At 38.6% G+C, this 21082-nt stretch overlaps 1 protein-coding gene across 1 annotated transcript in view; it reads left to right on the top strand.

The window, feature by feature from the left end:
* The first annotated feature begins 3874 nt into the window (after positions 1–3874).
* The window catches only part of LOC113679247 (uncharacterized), a 31651-nt gene continuing 14443 nt past the window's right edge, over positions 3875–21082 (top strand). The window contains exons 1-14 of the mRNA XM_089202650.1: positions 3875–4107; positions 7607–7681; positions 8238–8312; positions 9600–9742; positions 10336–10944; positions 11977–12135; positions 13198–13452; positions 14032–14319; positions 14826–15122; positions 15423–15719; positions 16380–16676; positions 16953–17249; positions 18054–18350; positions 19704–20000. Coding sequence (XP_089058776.1) covers positions 3875–4107; positions 7607–7681; positions 8238–8312; positions 9600–9742; positions 10336–10944; positions 11977–12135; positions 13198–13452; positions 14032–14319; positions 14826–15122; positions 15423–15719; positions 16380–16676; positions 16953–17249; positions 18054–18350; positions 19704–20000 — 3619 coding nt within the window. The remainder of the gene's footprint in view (positions 4108–7606; positions 7682–8237; positions 8313–9599; positions 9743–10335; positions 10945–11976; positions 12136–13197; positions 13453–14031; positions 14320–14825; positions 15123–15422; positions 15720–16379; positions 16677–16952; positions 17250–18053; positions 18351–19703; positions 20001–21082) is intronic.

Raw genomic sequence — 21082 nt, 5'->3', positions numbered from 1 at the left:
TCAGTTTTATTGATTTTACGAGAAAAATGTATATATTTTGAAATATGTATCGTTGTAAATCGACCATACTTCGTTCCCTGTACTATTCCTTATAACGTGCAGTTACTCTCGTAACTTAACACCGAGTCACACAACGCGTGACGCGTTCATGAATTAATCGTTGGCTTTTTCTCGAGACGTGAGCTTGGGCCGCTTGTGACAAGACAATTGCGTAAACAATATTTAACATAACAACTTTATACACAAAAAAACACAGGGTTTTGGATCACGTATTTATTAAGAAAGAATATCCATACAACTACAATGAAAACAAACATAAGATTCACCTTTCTGATCGTGAAATTAATACCATTCGTACTGTTATCGTAGCTACGTTCCTTGCCATCAAGTGAATCCAACATGTCCTCTTTCTTCACAAGCAGTTTGCATCCCATATAGTTATGTTCTTCAGTCTCACGGTAGTAGCGTTGTTCAATAGATTGCATAGAGTATATGCAGTTTGGTTTCAGATTTCAGATTTTGCTTTTTACAACAAGTGAACGTTTTTCAACTAAGACATTGGCATACTTAGCATACAAGGCATTCAAGGCTTTCATGGCTTTCAAGCGTTCGCGACTCAATCCGTTCCAAAATTACCGCTCAATAACATCTTTCAGAGTGGATTAGCCGCGATTAATACGACTTGTATATGCGTCTGTAAGTATTTTGCGCGTTTGCGCTATAATACTCCAGGAGATCGCAATCCAAATACGTTGAAATGCAAAACAACTGACCAAAGAGTTTCATGAGCAAAATCTCGTGTTCGTCATGTGACCCGGCCCTGTCTGTACATGACAACGTCAATCATCATAAAGATAACACGCGTGATCAGCATGTGAACACCTCATTGGATCACAGTTAGTTGTCATGGTGTCGAGGGATAACACGCGTGATCAGTATGTGAACACCTCATTGGATCACAGTTAGTTGTCATGGTGTTGAGGGCCCAATGACCTCTGGGTACTATTGCGCAATTTTTCCATTTTGTGGCGGAGGAAAAAAAAAAAGACGACAAAAAAACAAAGGCATTTTATGACTGGGCTACCACAGGTATCCCAGTAAAAAGCTAATTTGTGAAAGTATAGTTTTCGTAAACTGAGAGCGAATGACGTCAGAAATATACGACAATTCTGTGCTAATTCACCTCACAATAAAACGACCACAAAGCACAAAATAATTTTCAAGGAGAATAATGAATGTGAAGCGGGCAACTAGCCCTTTTTATTAATAATAAACAAATAAACATGATAAAGAGTGTAAGCGCAGCTATAACAGAAACACATGAAAACAACCCTTGCGCGTTGGATATCCTAGCTCGTGCAAAAGAAAAACTTGGTTCTAAGCAATAACGCAGCAAAATACATTGAGGCAAGCATCCTACCGGAAAAAAAACACGGAATAAGTGCAGACAAAAGAAAATACGCAAGACGAAATAGAAACTTGGGAAGCCCCGACTATCATCCATAGGATGAAAAAACCTTAACTCGTTCGCAGCAGAAGCAACGAGGAAAAATCTCGGCCCTATGGACAGCACTTCCCGACCAGCCGGGCTCGGTCAGAAAATGAAAAATGAGAGACTAAAGGCCTGGGTGATCCTAGCTAGATAAACAAAGAGCGAGTGACCTCAACAAGATGAGATTTTATGTTACTAAAGGCAGTTGAGTAACTAATTTTTAAAGACTTATGGAATTTCTCGGAGAATTTAGATTTAACAATCCTGCGGACAAGTAGATAACAGCAGTTGTTGGTATCGGGCAACAAAGAAAGCAATAGAGTAAGATGTTTTTTCGGCTTTTCACGAGCGTGAGACAAAGAAAAAATTCTGAGTCCCCAATCTTTCAGTAATCCCTACTAGGCACGTAGGCTTGCGAGACCTTACTAAAACTGAAATGTGGCTGTTTCAGTACTGATCATTTTTACGCTTAATCAAATTAATTTTCATGAAATCGTATAATATCTTCCACCCTAATACTCAAAATTTCACTAATACGAAAAACACCAGCATATCCAACCAAAAGGATGAACAAAAAACAAATGTCCGCTAAGGAAGCAGAAGTAGTGTTCAAACTCAAAGTAATGTCAGTGATCACATCGTGGGACAATGGCTGCTTGGGTTGAACAGGCCTCGCCAGCTTCCTCCGCGCGCCCTCAACAACGTCCTTCACTAGTTGATGTTCTGTCGAAGGCTCAAAACCAGCTAACCGATCTCCTCAGCGGATACTGTAGGTAGCAGACTCAATTACTGAAACAGAATGGCCCTACTGCCCCTTTTTGTGCTTGATGTGATTTCTGAGGGTTATAGGTTACCTTTCATTAGAGTTCCTGACCCATGCTTTATTAGGAATAATCGTTCAGCCGAACTCCATCCCAGTTTTTTTTTTTTTAGGAAGCTGCTATCAAACTGTTGGTTGCTGATTGCATCGAGGAGCATTTAGAGCCGCCTTACTGAACGAATCCGTTGTCAATAGCTGAGGGTAAAAAGTTAAGGCTAGTGATTGACCTCCGGCTCGTCAACCGTGCTGTTTTAGGCATTCATTTAAGTATGAGGATTTACATTGTCTTTCCAAAGTTTTCGAGCAGAACTTTTGGTTTTTCAGCCGGGACCCTGAGTCAGAGTACCACTGATCACGTGAATATTTTTAGCGGGCTTCAGAAGTTCTTAGGGTTTTCTTGGTCGTTTAGCGATAAGGTTTGTTTTTCACTTTCAGGGTTCTTCCATTCGGTTTGAGCTCTGCTTGTTTTTGTTTTACGAAGTTGCTAGGGCCTTAGGTTAAGCGTTGGCGTTCGATGAGCCATTGTTGTTATGTTTATTTGGATGACGGTATCTCAGGGCTTCCGGAGAGGGTTTCGCAGCTAGTTGGGTCCATCAAAAGGACTTGAAATTGTGTGGCGTAAAGTTGAACGGGGAAAAGTCGAAGTTGGAGCCTATGCAAGTCAGACAGGGGTTGGGCTTCGTTATTGACACAATTAGAATGCAGTGTAGAGTTCCTTCTAGGAAAATTGCCAAGCTTAAGAGCAATCTCGATTTCATTATTGGACACAGATTTAATTAAATAGCCATTAAATGGCCAAAATCCCAAAACTGAAAAAAGAAAAGAAACATTAGCGAAAACAGGAAAAATAAACTAATAAAATTAGTGCTGGTAACACAGCGAGAGAAAAAACTGAGGACAAAACACTCCTTAAATACTCACTAATAAGAAAAACCCAAGAGACTACATACCATACTAGTTAACGCCCATCCTGATACGATATCTTCTATTGAACGGATCCAAAAACGCACAGAATACAAGTATATGCTAATTTTCGTATCGCAAATATCGTTCTAGTATTATTCCGATAACAATCATCTTTTCAAAATCTGTAGCCAAATACAATCCATAACCCACGACACGTGACCGATGGTGCACGGCCCACGACGCAAGACGGACGTATCTTTAGAGAACCCACTGCCTGATTTGCATGTTTGTTCAAACATTGATGTATCAGAAATATCACCCTGGATGGCCTTGTTAGCATTTGCTTGTTTAAAAGCGATTTGAAATTCACAAATGCTTCAATATTTAGGAATTGTTATGATTAAAGAACAAGGTTATGAATAACTAGAAAAAATGGTAGAGTGAGATGCTCGGTTTGGCCTTCATGGAGCTCTCAAAAAAATATATTTCCATGTAACCCATTAGTCCCAAAGGTAAGCTATTGTTTTCGCTTTTGTTTTCGTTCATCCTCTAGCTGTATGTATAATGAAGTATGAGGTTACACTGAAATCTCGTTAGAAAATGTTTCATTTTCAATCATCGAACGAAGGTGAAAAGTACACAGTAAGAAAAAGCAAATGATTTTGTGTAGAAACCACGTCTTCGCCTTCTTGAGCTTTGTTATTTCCATAAGCATTGCTAAGAGAGGTGACAATGGCTTCGAGTACGACACAAGACCTGCCGCTATATGCTCATATGCAGGAAACTGTACATGTGAGTTAGAAAAGCTTGGTGTGGTTGCGAAATGCACCTTCGCAGGAGATAAGATTAAACGAATTGCATCCGAACTTCCTCAAACAACAAAGCACTTGTAAGTAGCTAAGACCTTTGAAAGTTATTCAATTTCATTTAGCTGTCATGGCATGTTATTGTCCCCGCAAATGTTTTGGTAATTTGTACTTATGGCTAGACAAGTGTCCGGAAACGAATCTAGGGTATGACACAAGGTCGCAGAGGCCGTTGTCACAGTTGTTGGATGTTTTTCTAACACTCCTTGTATAGTTGATCATTTTCTTCATTTCCTCTCTTAAAAGTTGACACAACTTACCAGCTCGAGACCTAGCTCTACACTCTCAAGGGAAGTGTTGGTCACCAGCTTATAGAGGTGGCAGTTTTCAGTCTGTCAATCTCTGACCATCGTCGTTATTTATTACCTAACCAGCAAATTACCTTAAGTTACGTGGTACATATCTCACATACTAAATATGTACCTTCGGGATGTGGACTGTTTCCGAAACGACTTTCTACCTAAAAATTTCGTACTATTGCGGTTAAGATTAGGCAAAACAAAAACAAGATCAGTAATATAAAAATTATAAAGAACGCATTGACTAAATAAGAATTACATTAAGAAAGATACCTTAAGAAAGAAAAGCCTTTGAAGATCATTACATAACAACAAAATAAGCAGAGAATTCTAAGAAGAAAGGGCGTACTCAAGGTACCGCCCCCAAAAGAACTACCTGCTGTTCCTATAAGTTATCTGATTATAAATTCAGTTGGGAGGATGAAAAGTACAAGTTTTTTGCACCTTTAGTCACCCTCAATAAAGAAGTTTTGAAAGTGCTAAATTAAAAATTTAGAATTACTTTCGCTACTTACAAAGTAAGACCGCCAAAGAAATAATAAATGATCAACTAGCTTATAACATATTTTTAACTCGATAGGTTATGCTGATATATCATTTTCATTCATTTTTCATCTCTTAAATAAGTAAAAAACACATATACAGAAAATTCTTACGTGATGCCAATTTCGTCTTTTAACACAGTTGCACCAATAAATTTCCAAAGCGATTAAGTAAGAGGTTTATAGTTCCTCATTCTCAAAATTGTCTATAAATTTCTCATTCTGCGTCCTAAATGCTAATGCAAATGCTTTTACACTAAAAGCAGCTCCCTTTTCATTCGCCAGGCTTTTCTATTGTTCTTCAATTCTTTATTTAGTATCTAGTTAAGCTATAGTTAATGGAAAGAATCAAGTAAAACTTTCCCTCACAACATGAAACTCGCGAGGGAGTCCAGGCTATAGCAACAATTTAAGATACATTTGAATGACGGTATCACAGCCCCCTTTCGCCGATTTATAACTCTCTACAAAAACCTATGTTTTTTGTTTTCTCTCCATCGCAAATTTATTTTGTTTGGTAAGGCAAACTTTTTGCCAAAATAGTTATACGGATTATTTGCATGTTGTCATTTGTACTTAATGATTATTGTCGGAATGGTTTGTCACCATGAAATAGCATTGTTTGTTGTTTGTGTTCGCAATCGATCGAGAATACTTGAATTATACTAAAATTATCAGCTATCAACAAGGTACTCAACTATCAAAGCCAATTGTAGTTGAATATAATTCTTGTTATTGTGTACTTCCCACATTTCCCAGCGACATTGTCATAACGTATTATTCCAGCATACTTGCAAAATCCCAATAGTGCATCCAAGACAAATTTTCATCGACGCTTTGGAAAAGTTTTCCACTTGGATAGCTATAAAGACGGTGAGTACCTTTGGTTAAAGTTTCGTTCTCGTTTGCAAATCACGGGGACAGAATGCTGACCGTAGTAATTGTAAGTTCGTTATGAAATGTCATGCATACTTCGTTATCTGCTTGTCTGCAGCTTTTATGTGTTATCCAATTGTAAAAACCACAAATGAATTAAGGAAAGATTTTGTACATTTTCTCAAAAATATGTTGCATATCTAACTCTCAGTGTGATCATCTTATTGTACTCTGCAGTTGAATTATACGGGGCGGTCCAAATATAGGCCGAGGGTCCAGATCTAGAGAGTTCTAAGTCAGCGGCAACTTTTAAAAGCTAAAAGCGTTTATATGCTCTATCCACTTAGTCCCTTGTGGAGATTAAGGACAAACAAGGAAAAGGATAATTTAGCGATATTTGTCGGACTCTTAGGTATAAACACGGAAAGACAAAAATTGAAAACTGAAAACCGAATCAACATTCAAACACGGAATGTAAGAAACGTCTGACTCTGTCGTGTAGCTCGTTGTATACATTGCACGTTGCCGTGCATTTACACTTCACCCGAGCGCCAAAACAACGTTAAGCAGCAAAGGTCACTTATTAAAAAACAACTGTTTTTCGACGTCTATGAAATAATTGATTACAATAAAACTCTACGGTACAAGTTCTGAGGGAAACAAAACTTTGTCTAAAGGAGCCTTGTGCAACGTCACAATTCACATTCAACACTAAGAGAAATGCTTTAAAACACACATCGCCTTATTATTCTTATATTCAATTTTTTTATTGCATTTTAGAGATTTTTTACAGCATTTTGAATTGAATTGTAAACGTGGAATTTCAACATTATCTCACAAAATATAGAACTTACGTAAAAAAAGACCCTTAGTTGTAATATTCGACTTCAGTGATATTGCTTTGGTTGCGCCGAAATGCAGCAAAAACACGGGTCTCCAAAACTGCCTACACGACAATCTTAAGAACATGCCAAATGAAAGTAACTTTAAGAAATAATTCAAGAGATTCGTACGCATCGATTCAAATAGCGAACATTTCAGTGTCACAAAGAAATTTTTATAAGACCTTTTTTTTCAGTCATATCGATTGCATAGTGCCACAAAGCAAAATAGCTTTTTACTTTCTTATCTATGGTATTGTATCAGTCACAAATAGTTCTTTCATCAATCACACTAACATTGTTATTATTATTTCTTTCTTTCTTTTTTTTTTTCCTGTTTCCAACGTATACCACTGAGGTCTACCAGTAATGGTGCAGGCTAATATAGTTGATTCGTTTATCTATTTTATCTTGCTCAGCAACCTGATCGCTAATTAATGGGATCTGCTTTTCTTTCGTCCATTTCTCAGCCTGAATTTATAGTAATTTATATAATCTTCCAGATTGCCTCAGTTGTTTAAAAACGAAGATAAAGACGATTAGTATTAAAGAACCACTACCAAGACTTTCACCAACAACTTGTACGACAGGAACGACCACGATAAAAGGTTATGATAGAACTCTGGACGATAAAGAAAATATTACGCAAAAACTACAATTTAAACAATTAATTCACTAGCACAATCGGGGTGATCTCGATTGCCCAAACATAAAAGTTCTCTTTGCACGTTCTCGATCGATTCGATCATCGATCTGAATAGTGTTCTGAGATAAATTCAGGCTTACAATAGAGAGTGTAAGGTCCATTCAATTCGAACACCCACGGTAGTAGGCAGTGCTGCCCGTCCCCTTCCTGAGGAATTTTCGCCCAGATTTCTATTCCCAACCATTACTTATCTATCTTTGTTATGTTGATCTCGATAGAATTCTGAGGAACACTGGAATATCCAGCCTGTTGCCACTATTAGTTCTCAGTAATTTGGAAAATCTGCGAGTGTTGTAAGTCAAACAAATAATCTGTTAAAAAAAATATTTGCCAACATTCTCTCCATTCAAAATTCACAGTACGTGCTACGAGGGATATGATCTAGCTAAGGTTCCCGTTTGCTGGAGAAAGAAACCGAAGAACAAAAAAAAAAAGCGTACCCTGGTGAAATATATATTTGACTGTACATACTGCCCTAGTTTTTATGCCAACCATTCCTTAATTATAGGCCAAGGAAATCTTGAACACTGACTATTCGGGATGCGGTAGGGAGAAAGGGAGCAGAAAAAGATGAAGAAAAACGGCCAATAGCTAGGTTTTGAAGGGTACGACGGCTGTTTAGTACACCCATTTTATTACTCCGCTTTCCGTTTATATTCTTGCTCTGTTTTTCAGTGTAACACAATCTCATATTTGTGCGTTCTGTTGCCTTAATATGCCAAATTAGCGTATACAAATACGCTAATTTGGCATATTCTTCATGTGCTGAACGATCGCATAAGGTGTTTTTAGTTTCTTTATCGGTTCCTTCCGTTAAACACGAATAAAAGTCTTATTTTTTCAATTCAGGGATCTTCGAGATAATCTTATCACCACTCCAGGCAGCGTTGAGGTGGAAAGGGTTCTCGGGCGGCTGACCAAAGTGTAAGTTTCTTAGTTATATGCTTTACAGAGAGGTAAAAGGTAATGCCGGAATACACACAATGCTACACTGTAAACCGTCGAAATTTAGTCAAGCGATTTGACTTCGCACGAGAATGCTTTTTTTTTCCCCTCTTTTTCTTGCAAAATGCCTAATCCGAAACGCCTGTCAATTTCTCTCTTGCCACCATTGTGCTTTCCTTATTTTAGAGACGACTTGTTTTAATTAAACTGAAAAAAAAAAAAAAAAAAAAAAGAATACCAGGAATTATTTTCAGAGAGCCCTGGTGGGTTACAGCGAGGGTCAGAGCATCTTGAAAAATGAAACTTGGGACATATCAAAATATTACACGACAATTATCATTAACAAGTCAAGATGGCAGATGCCACTCTTTTGTGAAATAAAGAGTAAAAGGCCAAAGATTGCCCCCTGAAATATACTTCAATTAGCAGTCTAATATTCAGAAAAAACGCTACTGAAATCAACATACTGCTTTTGATTCTCCACATAGCTATACATCTTGGCACCCAAGGCAAGACCCCTCATGCTATACTTTTCGAGTCCTCCATTCATCTGACGTTTTTCTTTAAGTCCGCTTGGACCAATATCCATTAATCATAGATAACTATTACGCCGGTCTTTCAAGGGGAGTTAAAATTTGTGATATCACAAGTTGAAAAAATCGTTGGTAGCATTTTGACAACTTCATTTCCAAGATCTCTTATTGAGCTTGGCAACGAGATTGGTAGTTTGAATGACGAGATTCAAACTTGAAACTGCGGTTCTCCTGAATTGGCTGGCAATGGTGCTATTTGCTTCCTTTCTTACAGCATTTTGACAATACCTCTAACGCTCTCATTCCGAAAGTATCATTTCACTTGCGATGAGAAATCTTTTCAATGGTGGCTAGTGTCTTCGAGAGTTTTAACTATGTTTTGTCCTTCCGATGATTTCTAGCAGCAAGTGGCCGAGCAAGTTCAACATCGGAGTGGCCAAAGAATTCAGTTTTTTTATCTCTTGAAATTTCACAAAGGACCACAGGCTACTTTCAAGATTTTAGTTCTATCACTGACTCGTGTTCAAACTACGTTATTTCTAATGTTTTCATTAAATAAGTATGTATCTGCTGTACTTTTCAGCACCATGTCAAATCTCGCGTCGACCTGACCAAAAATTTTCAGTAGTATATAAGTTTCTAAGGAAACTGTAGTGCTGCGTCGGTGGGTGAGTATAACAAAGCAATTCTCTACCATTATTTAAAAATGTTAGAAATTATTATTTCTCCACAGTTTAATGGACAATAACCCTCTTGAGTGTGACTGTGGAATAACTCCTTCCCTTTGGACAGCCGAGGTGACTGGCACATGTGCATATCCACCTCATCTAAGAGGAGTTGAAATTAATACACTTCAAAGCAATGATTTCAAATGCGGTCAGTACAATATTGCTAACTTTAAAAAAAATTTCAAGAGTTTAAAATATAGTGGGATATTATCAAAGGCACCTTCTGAGACAACGTCGCATTCTTTCATACTTTCTAAGTTCTTAAACGTGATACATTTGGCATTTGGTGGCTGCGAAGGGGACCTCCATCTGAATGGAAATACTCGGCATTTCCGAAAAACGGCACCCTCAAGCCATTGGTTACACATGGAAACGATCTTAGTCTAAGGAACGATTTAAATTCTTTCCTTTTTTTAAAGGATTATCATGAAACTATCATTGAACGACCAAGTGAAACAGATTGGAAATTACCAAGGAAAACAAGTCTCTTTAATTCTTCACCCCTTATTAGATATTAAGAAGTAACGTCAGCCAATGTAGTTTGTTTCCTTTGAAGGCCTTAGAATTTTAGTTTTGCCAACGCATATTTAAATGTTGATGGTTTTTTATTCTCGCACAGTAAAAGTTGAGTTAAGAGCAGCCACTTTCATGTAGTACTCTCATTAGATTTGTCTTGCCTGACACAAAAATGGCATATTTCAATTTTCTTGCAACTGGCTTATTTCCATATTGTTCTCCTAGCTAAAAGCTGCGTAAGGCTTTTCATGCATGGAAGACGCTCAAATGGCTTTTTCAATCTACGCAACCCTGACAGCGTCCCACTGCCAAAAAACCAAAGCTACTTTCGGGTTTGGTGTGATATGCACGGGTCTCATGGGGGATGGATCCTGCTTCAAGAGCGTAACGACCTTAAGTTTAACTTTTATAGAGACTGGAATTCTTACGAAAAGGGCTTTGGTTTCCCTGGTACTGGTTACTGGCTTGGAAATAGCTATTTACATGCTATAACGTATAGGATAAGGCAAGAACTTAGAGTTGACTTCCTGGATCATTTCGATAAGGAAAACCAACTTATCTATTTAGGGTATGATTATTTCAAAGTTTCCAGTCCCTCTACAGGCTACACCCTTCAAGTTGGAGAACGTATTGGTAAAGTAGTTGACGTCTTTTCATACGCAAACAACTCTGAGTTCTCCACATGGGATCGCGACAATGACAACGTAGATGACAGAGCATGCGCCAAAAGTAAAAGAGGAGCTTGGTGGTATGGAAAAAGTTGTGATTTACCAAACCTGAACCACATGCGAGGATTCGGGAGGATTAAAATGAAAGCTAAGGAAGTCTTGAAAGGTAATGTTCTTACATACGCTGCTCTAAGAGGAAAGTCAGTTATATGAAAGCCGTAAAAGGATACGAGGTTATATTCGAAAAAGCTTATGGGCCTAAAATTCCTAGGTCTAACATTAAAGGTGTTCATCCCTGATAATTTGACCGGATAGATCCAATAGAAAAGCACGAATCCTCAAGGTGACAGGAGATACACGAATGCAAGGCATCTACTGAAACACAGACGATAGACAATAGACGATATAAGGTGAACGATACACGATAGATGATGGATTGTGTGACGGAAAATAGCACACGAGAAAATATTATCTTTTGTAAAAGTTGCAATCTCATCCAGCTTTACCCAACCTCAAGAACATACTGATGGGAAAATGGCGCCCTATCAATGGGCTAGAGTATCCCTCAGGTTCAACCAAAATGTACGATAATACATTTGATGTACGTTTGATACATATCCCTATAACCCGTCAATTGACCAGTGTGAAAACTATTTTCACAGTTTTAGATGACCGCTAAATACAGCTTCGAGTAACGTAACGCAACGCCTCGCGAAAGAAAGGTTCATATGACATGCACGCGATTGCGTGACAATTTTGGATTTAGTGATCATTTACCATCACGCTATCGTCTTGGTGCATGCCACTTAGAACAGTCCGGGTTATAGATTTGATAGCTACTCGATGTAGCCAACACCTGGGAACTACGTCGTTTCCAAGTCGATACCTATAAACAACAAAAAAAAAGTGACTACGATAACTATGTAGCGTTATTGTATGGCTTTTACCTCTTTTGCTTTATTTCTGTTTTAATGTAGAATAATCAGTCCTTCAAATAACCGTACAATTACGTAGCAGGATATCTCTATTCCATTATTAAGCCGGGTGAACTCCTGTTAATTCAATTACTTAACAACATAAATTTTGTAGTTAATTTTTTAATTATGGAAAGACCCTAACAGGAAATCAAAGGAGACCTAACGGAATACAGATATAAAACTTCAAATAATCAAAGATCAACCTTATATGTGTGTTCTAGGAAACTGTAATTCAGAGGAAGTCCTTGGTAAAATTGAATGTGGATGGCCAAACATTACTAAGCAGCAGTGCTTGGAACGCGATTGTTGTTATGTAAACAAACTGAATGACAACAAAGTATATGATAACAGAGCAAACTGCTTCGTTAATCCTCATCTTGGTGAGTACTCTATGCGAATGCCCTTTCACAAATGGACCATTCATTTTGTATATGAGACTTTCCTAGCACTTATTCGATCCTTCGTTAGGTCTGTAGAAGTTTCTTTTACTTGGTAAAATAAATATATGTGCCCGAGGTCTTGGATACCGTTCACAAGACAGAGGGCACAGTTTTTCCCAATACGGACCGACCTTGGCTGGTGAATAACATTTTTATTTTTTTCTAAAACCTAACAAATGGTTGCGAAAAGAACCGCCCGCTGTGAGCGGGCCGGATGGGGAGAATACTGCCCGCTCTCGGAACCAATCAGATTACAGGATTTGTAGAATACCGCCCGCTCACGAACTGAGAAAAAAAATAAACTATTTTACTACTGATTTGGAGCAGTAAGACTAGGTTAACGATGAACGGCTGATGGGTCACTTGGTTGGTCGTACCTGCGAACGAATAAATAACGGTAACAAATTTGCTAACCCGCGAGCTGGCCTTTATTATAAACGCTGCAAGATGCGTGTTTCTCCGCCCACGGGAAGATTTGAGACGAGTCGGGAGGAGGTTTGTCTGGCGTCTGACACTCATTATCATTGCTAGACCCCTTGCTGTCCTGCTTGGCTCGCGCAGGTCAAGGCCTTATACCTCCGACCAGCTAGCAGGCTAGAAATTTACGAGAGCATCGTGTGAAAGCCTGCTGTGCGGCTGCCCTTGGACAGAGAAATATGACTGTTTAGTATATACCACACAAGTAAAGATTCCTTTTCGCGCTGACTGGCTGGTTCGAAAGTGAATAGCAAGCATTATTCACCTCCGAACGGCCGACGAAACACAATCGCGCATCAGTAGTTTAATTTCCAGTCATTTTTCGGTATATTGAGAGAAATAAATTAATTGTTTTAATTTGTTTCTGTGTGGTGAATACTAAAGCAATTATTCACCTCACTAAGTTCTATACTACTTTTGCAGCATTGTTAATTGTGCATTAATATGCGATTGTTTTTGAAAGCTAGCCACGACTAAATTTCACCTTGACATTAAATAAGTTCTGTATGCTTTCTATCCAACAAGTGTTTCTTGAGCGAGTTGGCTGCTTCTTTGTTGAAGTTCAAAGGTTATTTGTATACGAGGATCCTCCGTTAGAAATTGTAAAAGCCTGCAGCACTGTAGCGTTGTCACGTGGTCTTAAAGCGTTTGCTGTACGCAACGGCAGCGATTGCCTTGGTGACAAGTATTTGCCTTCCGCGTTACCTAGACTGAATGTTTCAGAAGGATGTCGCGGAGGTCGAGGAGGACGAAACGTATCTGACGTTTATCGGCCCAAAAGTAAGAGGGCCCGCCTGTTTTTTTGTTTTTTTTTACATGAAACCCCATGTTACGAGAAAAATCGTCAAAGCCGTTTGTTCTTGCCCAAGACCTTCCTAGCGTTTGAAAGCCAATTGTCAAGTCATTCTTTGATTATTGTAATAGCTATTAGTGGCGATAGATTTCAAACGTGGTAAAATCGTGATGCACGAGTAATCATAATGTTAATGACTCGTAAACCCGTCTGGTCCATCTAAGAAAGAGGTGGGACAAACAGAAGGTGTTTTTTTGTTTGATTTCATGAAAAGTCTAACACTAGATGATTTAGACAAAATTATTTTCGAATGATATTGAGAGATCAAGCAGGCAACTCAGGACCTCAAGCTGGAATATAGCCCTGCCGGACATTAACACAGATAACTGATACCTAGCTAAAACCCGATTGGAATTTATCATGCACAATTAGAAGGTGTAGAATGTGAAAATTCCGCAATATTTCTTTGAATTTTTTAGTATAACACCTTACTCCAGATGTAGAAAACCAAAAAGACAAACGAACGTGAATTCTACTAATTTCCCTTGCTTTATTTTTTCCTTCAGTTATTGTATCCAAGGTGAATGGACTTAGAACTAGTGACGTAACATTTAAGAGTGTCAGAGTGGATTGGAATCGAAACCCAGAACCGTTTATTCTTGGCTATAGAGTTCTTGTGCACAACGTCTCTCTCATCAAGTTTTCTTCTTGGAACGAAACCTATGCCCGAATAGGAGGTCTTCGTAGCAACACCACATACTCCATAAGTGTATTACCATTTCATGGCTTAACGGATGAGGAAAACCTTTCAGAAATAGTGGGAAGAGTTATTATAACCACGAAACAAGAGCTGGGTAAACAATTTGAAAGGGATTTGAAATGTTATAAGTGTTGAATTCTTCCATATCATACAGATGCATGACATACATTTGGATGACAAGATGAGGAATATACCTCTCTTTCTCGAGATGTCAATTAGAATATTTCAAAGTGCAGAAGCTAAAAATATCATAATTAAAGAAGGTAAAGGGTAATTAACTTTCGCAGTTCAAAAAGGGCCATGACTATTTCTATGGAACTGTAAGAAAAATGTGTAGATTTTATCTTGATGCAACGTTGTTTTAAAACTGTTGCTTAGCTAACCAGACAATCTTGTCCTCTACTTAAATATCTGGTCTAGTTCACCGAGATCTTTTCAAAGATCCATGAGCTTGGGCTGTTAGACGTGTGGGAGACCCCTTTGTTTTTTCCCACTATCATTACTTGTAAAGAACTTACTTGTTGCAAGTTAAAGGCATCAAAATAGTTTTGAGAGCCATCGAGTTACGGAAAAATTTTCTAAAGTTAACGTTTTTTTCAGCTCCATCTCGAGCTCCTGGCTTTGTAGCCACCCACAACACTAGTTCAATGAGTCTGGTAGTGAAATGGAGTCTTCTGCCAGAGGAAAGTTTTCAAGGACATCCCATTGGTTATGATATCACTTATTACTCAGCTGGGCTACAGAATGATGTTAATTATGTTACCGTGAATTACACGACGAATATCACAGCACTGACTAACCTGTCCGTTTACACCATCTATGTTATTAATGTGTCAGCAAGGAGTTCTGGAGGAAAAGGACCTGCAAACACAGCGATGGCTCGAACAGGCGCAGGCGGTAGAATCCATTTTCTTAAATACCTCAGTAAACTAGAATGTCTCCTTCCGTAAATCATATAGCGAAGATCATTCGGGTGACTTTAATCGTGCTAAGACATTAGCAAACTAACAACAAGGAAAAATCTTAGATTTACCAATACAAAATTTTGAGTATTTATCTGTCCATGAAAAGTTTTTGATAAGCTTATTTTTAAAACTTAGGTTTCTCTCGGCCTCTGAGGATCCTCGAAGTTATATCGGTTGTAACACTTAGATTCAATAATGTTACTGATGTTAATGGTTCTGATTGCCTTTTCAGCTCCTTTCTTAGCTCCAAACTTTGTGACAGCCAATAATTCCAGCTCCACAAGTCTGATAGTGAAATGGCGTCACCTGTCAGAGAGATATTTTCGTGGACTACCCTTAGGGTACACCATCACTTATCACCCAGCTGATTTAGAAAATAACATTGTTATTGTATCCGTAAGCAGTAGCACAAACATCACAACGCTGGCGAACCTGAATGTCTACACCATGTATGTCATTAATGTGTCAGCGGTGAGCTCTGGGGGAGTAGGACCTGCAAATACAGCAAAGGCTCGAACAAACGCAGAAGGTACGGTCGCATTCTTCCGGTAGCTGAAAAAGACTCTTGTTTGGGAAGCAATAAATACAAGTCTTCCCTGGCTTGCAAAAAAAGGCCAAAAAAAATTTAGGTTGGAAGTAACTCATGCTTGGGTTGAGCCTAACGTGGGAGTTCAGTGCGATGTGATATCGTGAACGCTCTTAAATATCGATAGAAATAAGAGGGCTAGTAAGTTTTGAGCTCGGTAAAGAAATGCAGAAAGATGGTTTTTGTTGTTGTTGTTGTTTTTTTCTTTTTTTTTGACAAGGCGAAAAAAAAACATCTTTCTCCAGCTCTTAAATATATTTTGAATGGTTTGCGGCCACGTTCTGAAATATGGGCGGTGGCTTTACTATGGAACTGTGCTGTCATTCCATAATTGTCGATGATGGTGATTTAATTTTTAATTAATCAGATTATTTTTGGTTTGGTTAGATCTGACGTTATTTTCAGCATATGGTCACATAGATGCAATTTTGAGTTAACGACGGATGATAAAGTGTAATTTTGCCTCTTATCGACCCATCCATGCCAAATTCTGAGGGTAAAAAAAAGTAGACTTAAGCACGTATAAGCCGGCTAATAGGCTTGGGAGTTTAGACATATCGAATCTTAGATTATTTTGCTTCTTTCTTTCCAATATTCGTGTAGCCCCATCCCGAGCTCCTGAGTTCGTTACTGCATACCACTTTAGCTCCTCAAGTTTGATTGTAAATTGGAGTCACCTGCTGGACGAAGATTTTTTAGGACGTCCCATTGGCTACAGTATCACTTATTTCACACTTGATGCAGAGAGTGACATTAAATATGTAGGCGTAGACGTCACGACAAATACCACAATACTGGCAAACCTTTCTGTGTACACCTCGTATGTCATTAATGTATCAGCAGTGAGCTCTGGAGGAATTGGACCTGCAAACACAGCAAGGGCTCGAACAGACGCAGGAGGTATTTCCGTCCGCTTGACTCTTAGGAGATAACTCTTGCAACTTGGGAAACAAAAATTGAACTTTCCTGGGGTACAGGTCTACAAAAAGTCAAAAAGCCGGCTACGCCCGTGAATCCCTTTCCTCAATAGATTGAGGAAATTTTGATAATTTTATGCAGGAAACGAAAATATGTTTTCTGATGCTTTTGATTGGCAAGTCTCCTGGTTACGATTTGTGACATGGAAAAAAATTCATGCCGATGATCATTTTTATGTAAATTTTCATTCTCCTATAGCTCCCGTTCATGCTCCTGGTTTGGTAACCGCCTACAGCTTCAGTTGCACGAGTCTGATTGTAAAATGGAGTCACGTAGCACAAGAATATTTTCAAGGAGAACCAATCGGTTACGAGATTAATTATTATCCAGTGAATTTAGAGTTTGATGTCACTTACGAGAGCGTTAATTACACGACCAACACCACAAGGCTGAGCAACTTAACTGTTTATACCATGTATGTCATTAACGTGTCTGCACTGAGTTCCGGAGGAATAGGACCTGAAAACACTGTGAAGGTCCGAACAGACGCACGAGGTACAAATGGTTTATTACATCATTTTTTGGCAGTAATTAATAAAACGTTTTCCGGAAAGAAGAAACAGTTTTTCTTCTCTGAGTAAGCATCCCTTTATAATATTAGTAACCTGTGTTCTCATCGCTCAGCCTCCTATTTTCTCCTAAAGCGGTAATTCTGTTTTTTTTTTTCCATTCACTATTCTGGAAACATGTTTTAAAGTCTAAATTAATCTTTCCAGCCTTATTATAATTTTTCTCAGCTCCATCCGAAGCTCCCCACTTAGTTACCGCGTACAACTACAGCTCCACAAGTCTTGTTGTTCGATGGAGTCACCTCCTGGAGAAACAATTCCAAGGACAACCGATTGGTTACAAAATTGCTTATTACTCAGATGAGTCAGAAAATAATCGAAATGTTGTGCGTTTAAACTACACCACAAATACCACAACACTGACGAACCTGACTGTTTATACCATGTATGTCATTAACGTGTCAGCGGTGAGCTCTGGTGGAATAGGACCTTCAAACACTGTGAAGGCCCGAACAGACGCACGAGGTACGAATGGTTCGAACATAATTTTTCGTGTCAGTAATGGATAAAAACGTTTTCAGAAAGAAGAAACATAATTTTATTCTTAATTATGTATATGAAAGCTTTTATGAGCAAGCATTCCATTATATTATTGGTAACCTGTGTCCTCTTCGCTCACTCTCCTGTTTTCTCCTAAATTGCTCTTAGTGTGGTTGTTTCCATTCACTATTCCGGAAGCATGTTGTAAAGTAGATAATAATCTTTCCAATCTTGTTGTCGTTTTTCTCAGCTCCATCCGAAGCTCCCCACTTGGTTACTGTGTACAACTCCAGCTCCACAAGTTTTGTCGTTCGATGGAGTCATCTACCAGAGAAACGTTTTCAAGGAAAACCGATTGGTTACCGAATCTGGTGTTACTCAAATGACTCAGAAAATGACAAAAAAGTTGTGCGATTGAACTACACAACAAATACCACAACACTGACAAACCTGACTATCTATACAATGTATTTCATTGAAGTGTCAGCGGTAAGCTCTGGAGGAATTGGACTTGCGAAGAAAGTAAAGGCTCGAACAGATGCAGCAGGTGCCGCATTTTCCTCAAAGTAGAATATTGGTCGTGATTTTTCAAGTAACAACTGTAATCCCAATTTCTCACCGAAAGCTCGAGGGAGAATTTTTGCTGATAAGTATCCATGGAAATAGATTTATTTTTAAATCTTCGTTGATTGAGAGGACTTTGTTCAAAAAATCTAATGGAATTAACATATTCAGTATCGACTATCAGTCTTCATGTTATGACTTTTCATGGACGAAAAAGCTCATCAACGATAATCTTAGGTCAATGTTTTCTCTTTCAGCCCCCGTTCGTGCCCCTGGCTTGGTAACTGCCCACAATACCAGTTCCACGAGTCTGATAATAAAATGGAGTCATCTGCTGAGGACCGACTTTCGAGGGGAACCAGTTGGTTACGGAATTAGTTATAATTCAGTCAGTTCTCTGTTAAGTAACAATTACGTGAGTGTAAAATACACGACGAATACCACAATACTGACGAACCTGACAGCTTATACAATGTACGTCATTGATGTATCAGCGGTGAGCTCTGGAGGGGTAGGACCTGCAAACACAGTAAAGGCTCAAACAGAAGCAGAAGGTGACGTAGTTTTCCACCAATAGAAATTGAGGGAGTCTTGATAACTCCAAGCCAAGGAAGAAATAGAGAATAATACATGGGTGCGCGTAGATAAATTTCATATCTACAAGCGACCATGTATTATTTTGTTTATCATTATAAACACAATAGCCCTTTCCTTACAAGAAAAGTCGACTTTGTTAATGGGATCGACAATCTCCGGATAAAAATCGTAAAGTGCATTAGCGCACTCAAGATGAAAATATGCGTTGATTCACTACAAAAACAAACAATAGGCCTAATTTTCAATATACAAAATTCTCAGTCATTGAATTGGCCTTTACCGAAAGAAGAAATCTTTCAGGTACACGGCCAAAATCGGCCTGTGATAAGTCTTCCAGTTGTCGATTTTCGTTCTCAGCCGCGAGAAATGCCATTACCAAAGCCACTGAGTACGTAACTTTCGGTTTTTCTCATCGTATTTTGAATTTCTTCCCCTTCTAGGAAAGTTTGAACGTCACTGTCTGTAAGCGACATGGATTTTTCATTTTTTTTTAGCAGCCATAATCCGAAAATATTCCGATTAACTTGACCGAGTGTGGTGAAAGGCGAGTGACGTGTCAGCAACTGATTGGCGATATCAAACACACGTGAAAAACTATCGTACTTTTTCACGTGTGTTCTTACGGATTTTCTCAGGGCTGGAGATTCTTGTATAACACCGTAGATTAAATGATAAATGAATATACATTTTCCACTTTTTCAATTGTCTAAAATCGAATAGCAATATGTCTCTTTTTCAGCACCTCTCCGGGCTCCTGTCTTGGTAACCGCACACAACTCCAGTTCTACAAGTTTGTTAGTTGAGTGGACTCGCCTGCCAGAGGAAGATTTTCGAGGTTTACCAATTGGCTACAAAATCATTTATTACCCCGCTGAAGTACAGAGTGAAATTAATTTTATGACAGTGAACTATACGACAAATACCACAGTACTGACCAACCTGACTGTTTACACTAAGTATGTCATTAACGCGTCAGCTGTGAGCTCTGGTGGAATAGGACCTGTAAACACAATAAAGGCCCGAACAAATGGAGAAGGTATGCATGAATTAGCCATGGTTACCCATTCGATAATTTAACTATAACTACCCAAGCGTTTTTTTTTTCCGAAGAGAAGGACCAATAGAAAAAACACTCAACTTCTAGCTTTCTTGAGGAACCCCTTTAGAAGGTCTCTTTGTTCAGAGTTTTATTTTTTCACCATTCTTTTGTGAGGGCCAGAGGTAAACTCTCTGTTTGGGTAATGATACGGTTGCAGTTTAATATGTATATTTTCATCGTGTTGATGCCATTTAAAAGGACAAAGTTTTTAAGTAGACTGATCACCTTACCTTTCTACTGATTTTCTAATTTTAGCAAAGCCTGTTAATTTCTCGTCAGAAGATGGTAAGGTATAAGAAATTAGCTTTCAGCAAGGAAGTGTGTAAATGCCATTTACTTTTTGGCGGGTTTTCAATTTTTCGCTAGGAAGGCTATCCTCACCAAACCTAAATCATGTCAACATATTTCTATTTGAAAAATTTTACGACTGTGATAATCTTTTTGATCCTATTGTTTATTATGCAGCTCCATCCAGAGCTCCTGACATGGTAATTGCTCAAAACTCCAGCTCCACGAGTCTGCTAGTAAGATGGAATAACCTACCAAAGGAGCATTTTCAAGGGCAACCCATTGGTTACATTATAACTTACCACACAGTTGATCTAAAAAACAACATGAATGCTGTGAGGGAAAACTTCCCGACAAATTCCACAACGCTGACCAACCTGACTATCTATACCATGTATGTCATTAATGTATCAGCGATTAGCTCTGGAGGAATAGGACCTGCGAAGACAGTAGAGGCCCAGACAGATGCGAGCGGTAGGCAAGTTTAAAAAATGCATTTTCGAATTCTTAGCTCTGTTATATTCATAAAAAAAAATAGAAAAACCTTTTGCAAAGATAAAGCGTAGCATTGCGTAAATTTGCACTTATGGGTTAAACTTCTTTGAATGATTGAACAGGATTGGATCATTGTTGGGGCTTTTTTTCTTCGTAATACAAATTTCATCCCTGAGGTAAAATAAGATAACGAACGGCACCCGTGGGGACCTCCGACGTAAACCTAAACGTTAATT

The sequence above is a fragment of the Pocillopora damicornis genome, chromosome 4, assembly GCF_964200805.1.
Source record: "Pocillopora damicornis chromosome 4, jaPocDami1.2, whole genome shotgun sequence".
Classification (NCBI taxonomy): Eukaryota; Metazoa; Cnidaria; class Anthozoa; order Scleractinia; family Pocilloporidae; genus Pocillopora; species Pocillopora damicornis.
This window is presented reverse-complemented; position numbering and strand designations above follow the sequence as displayed.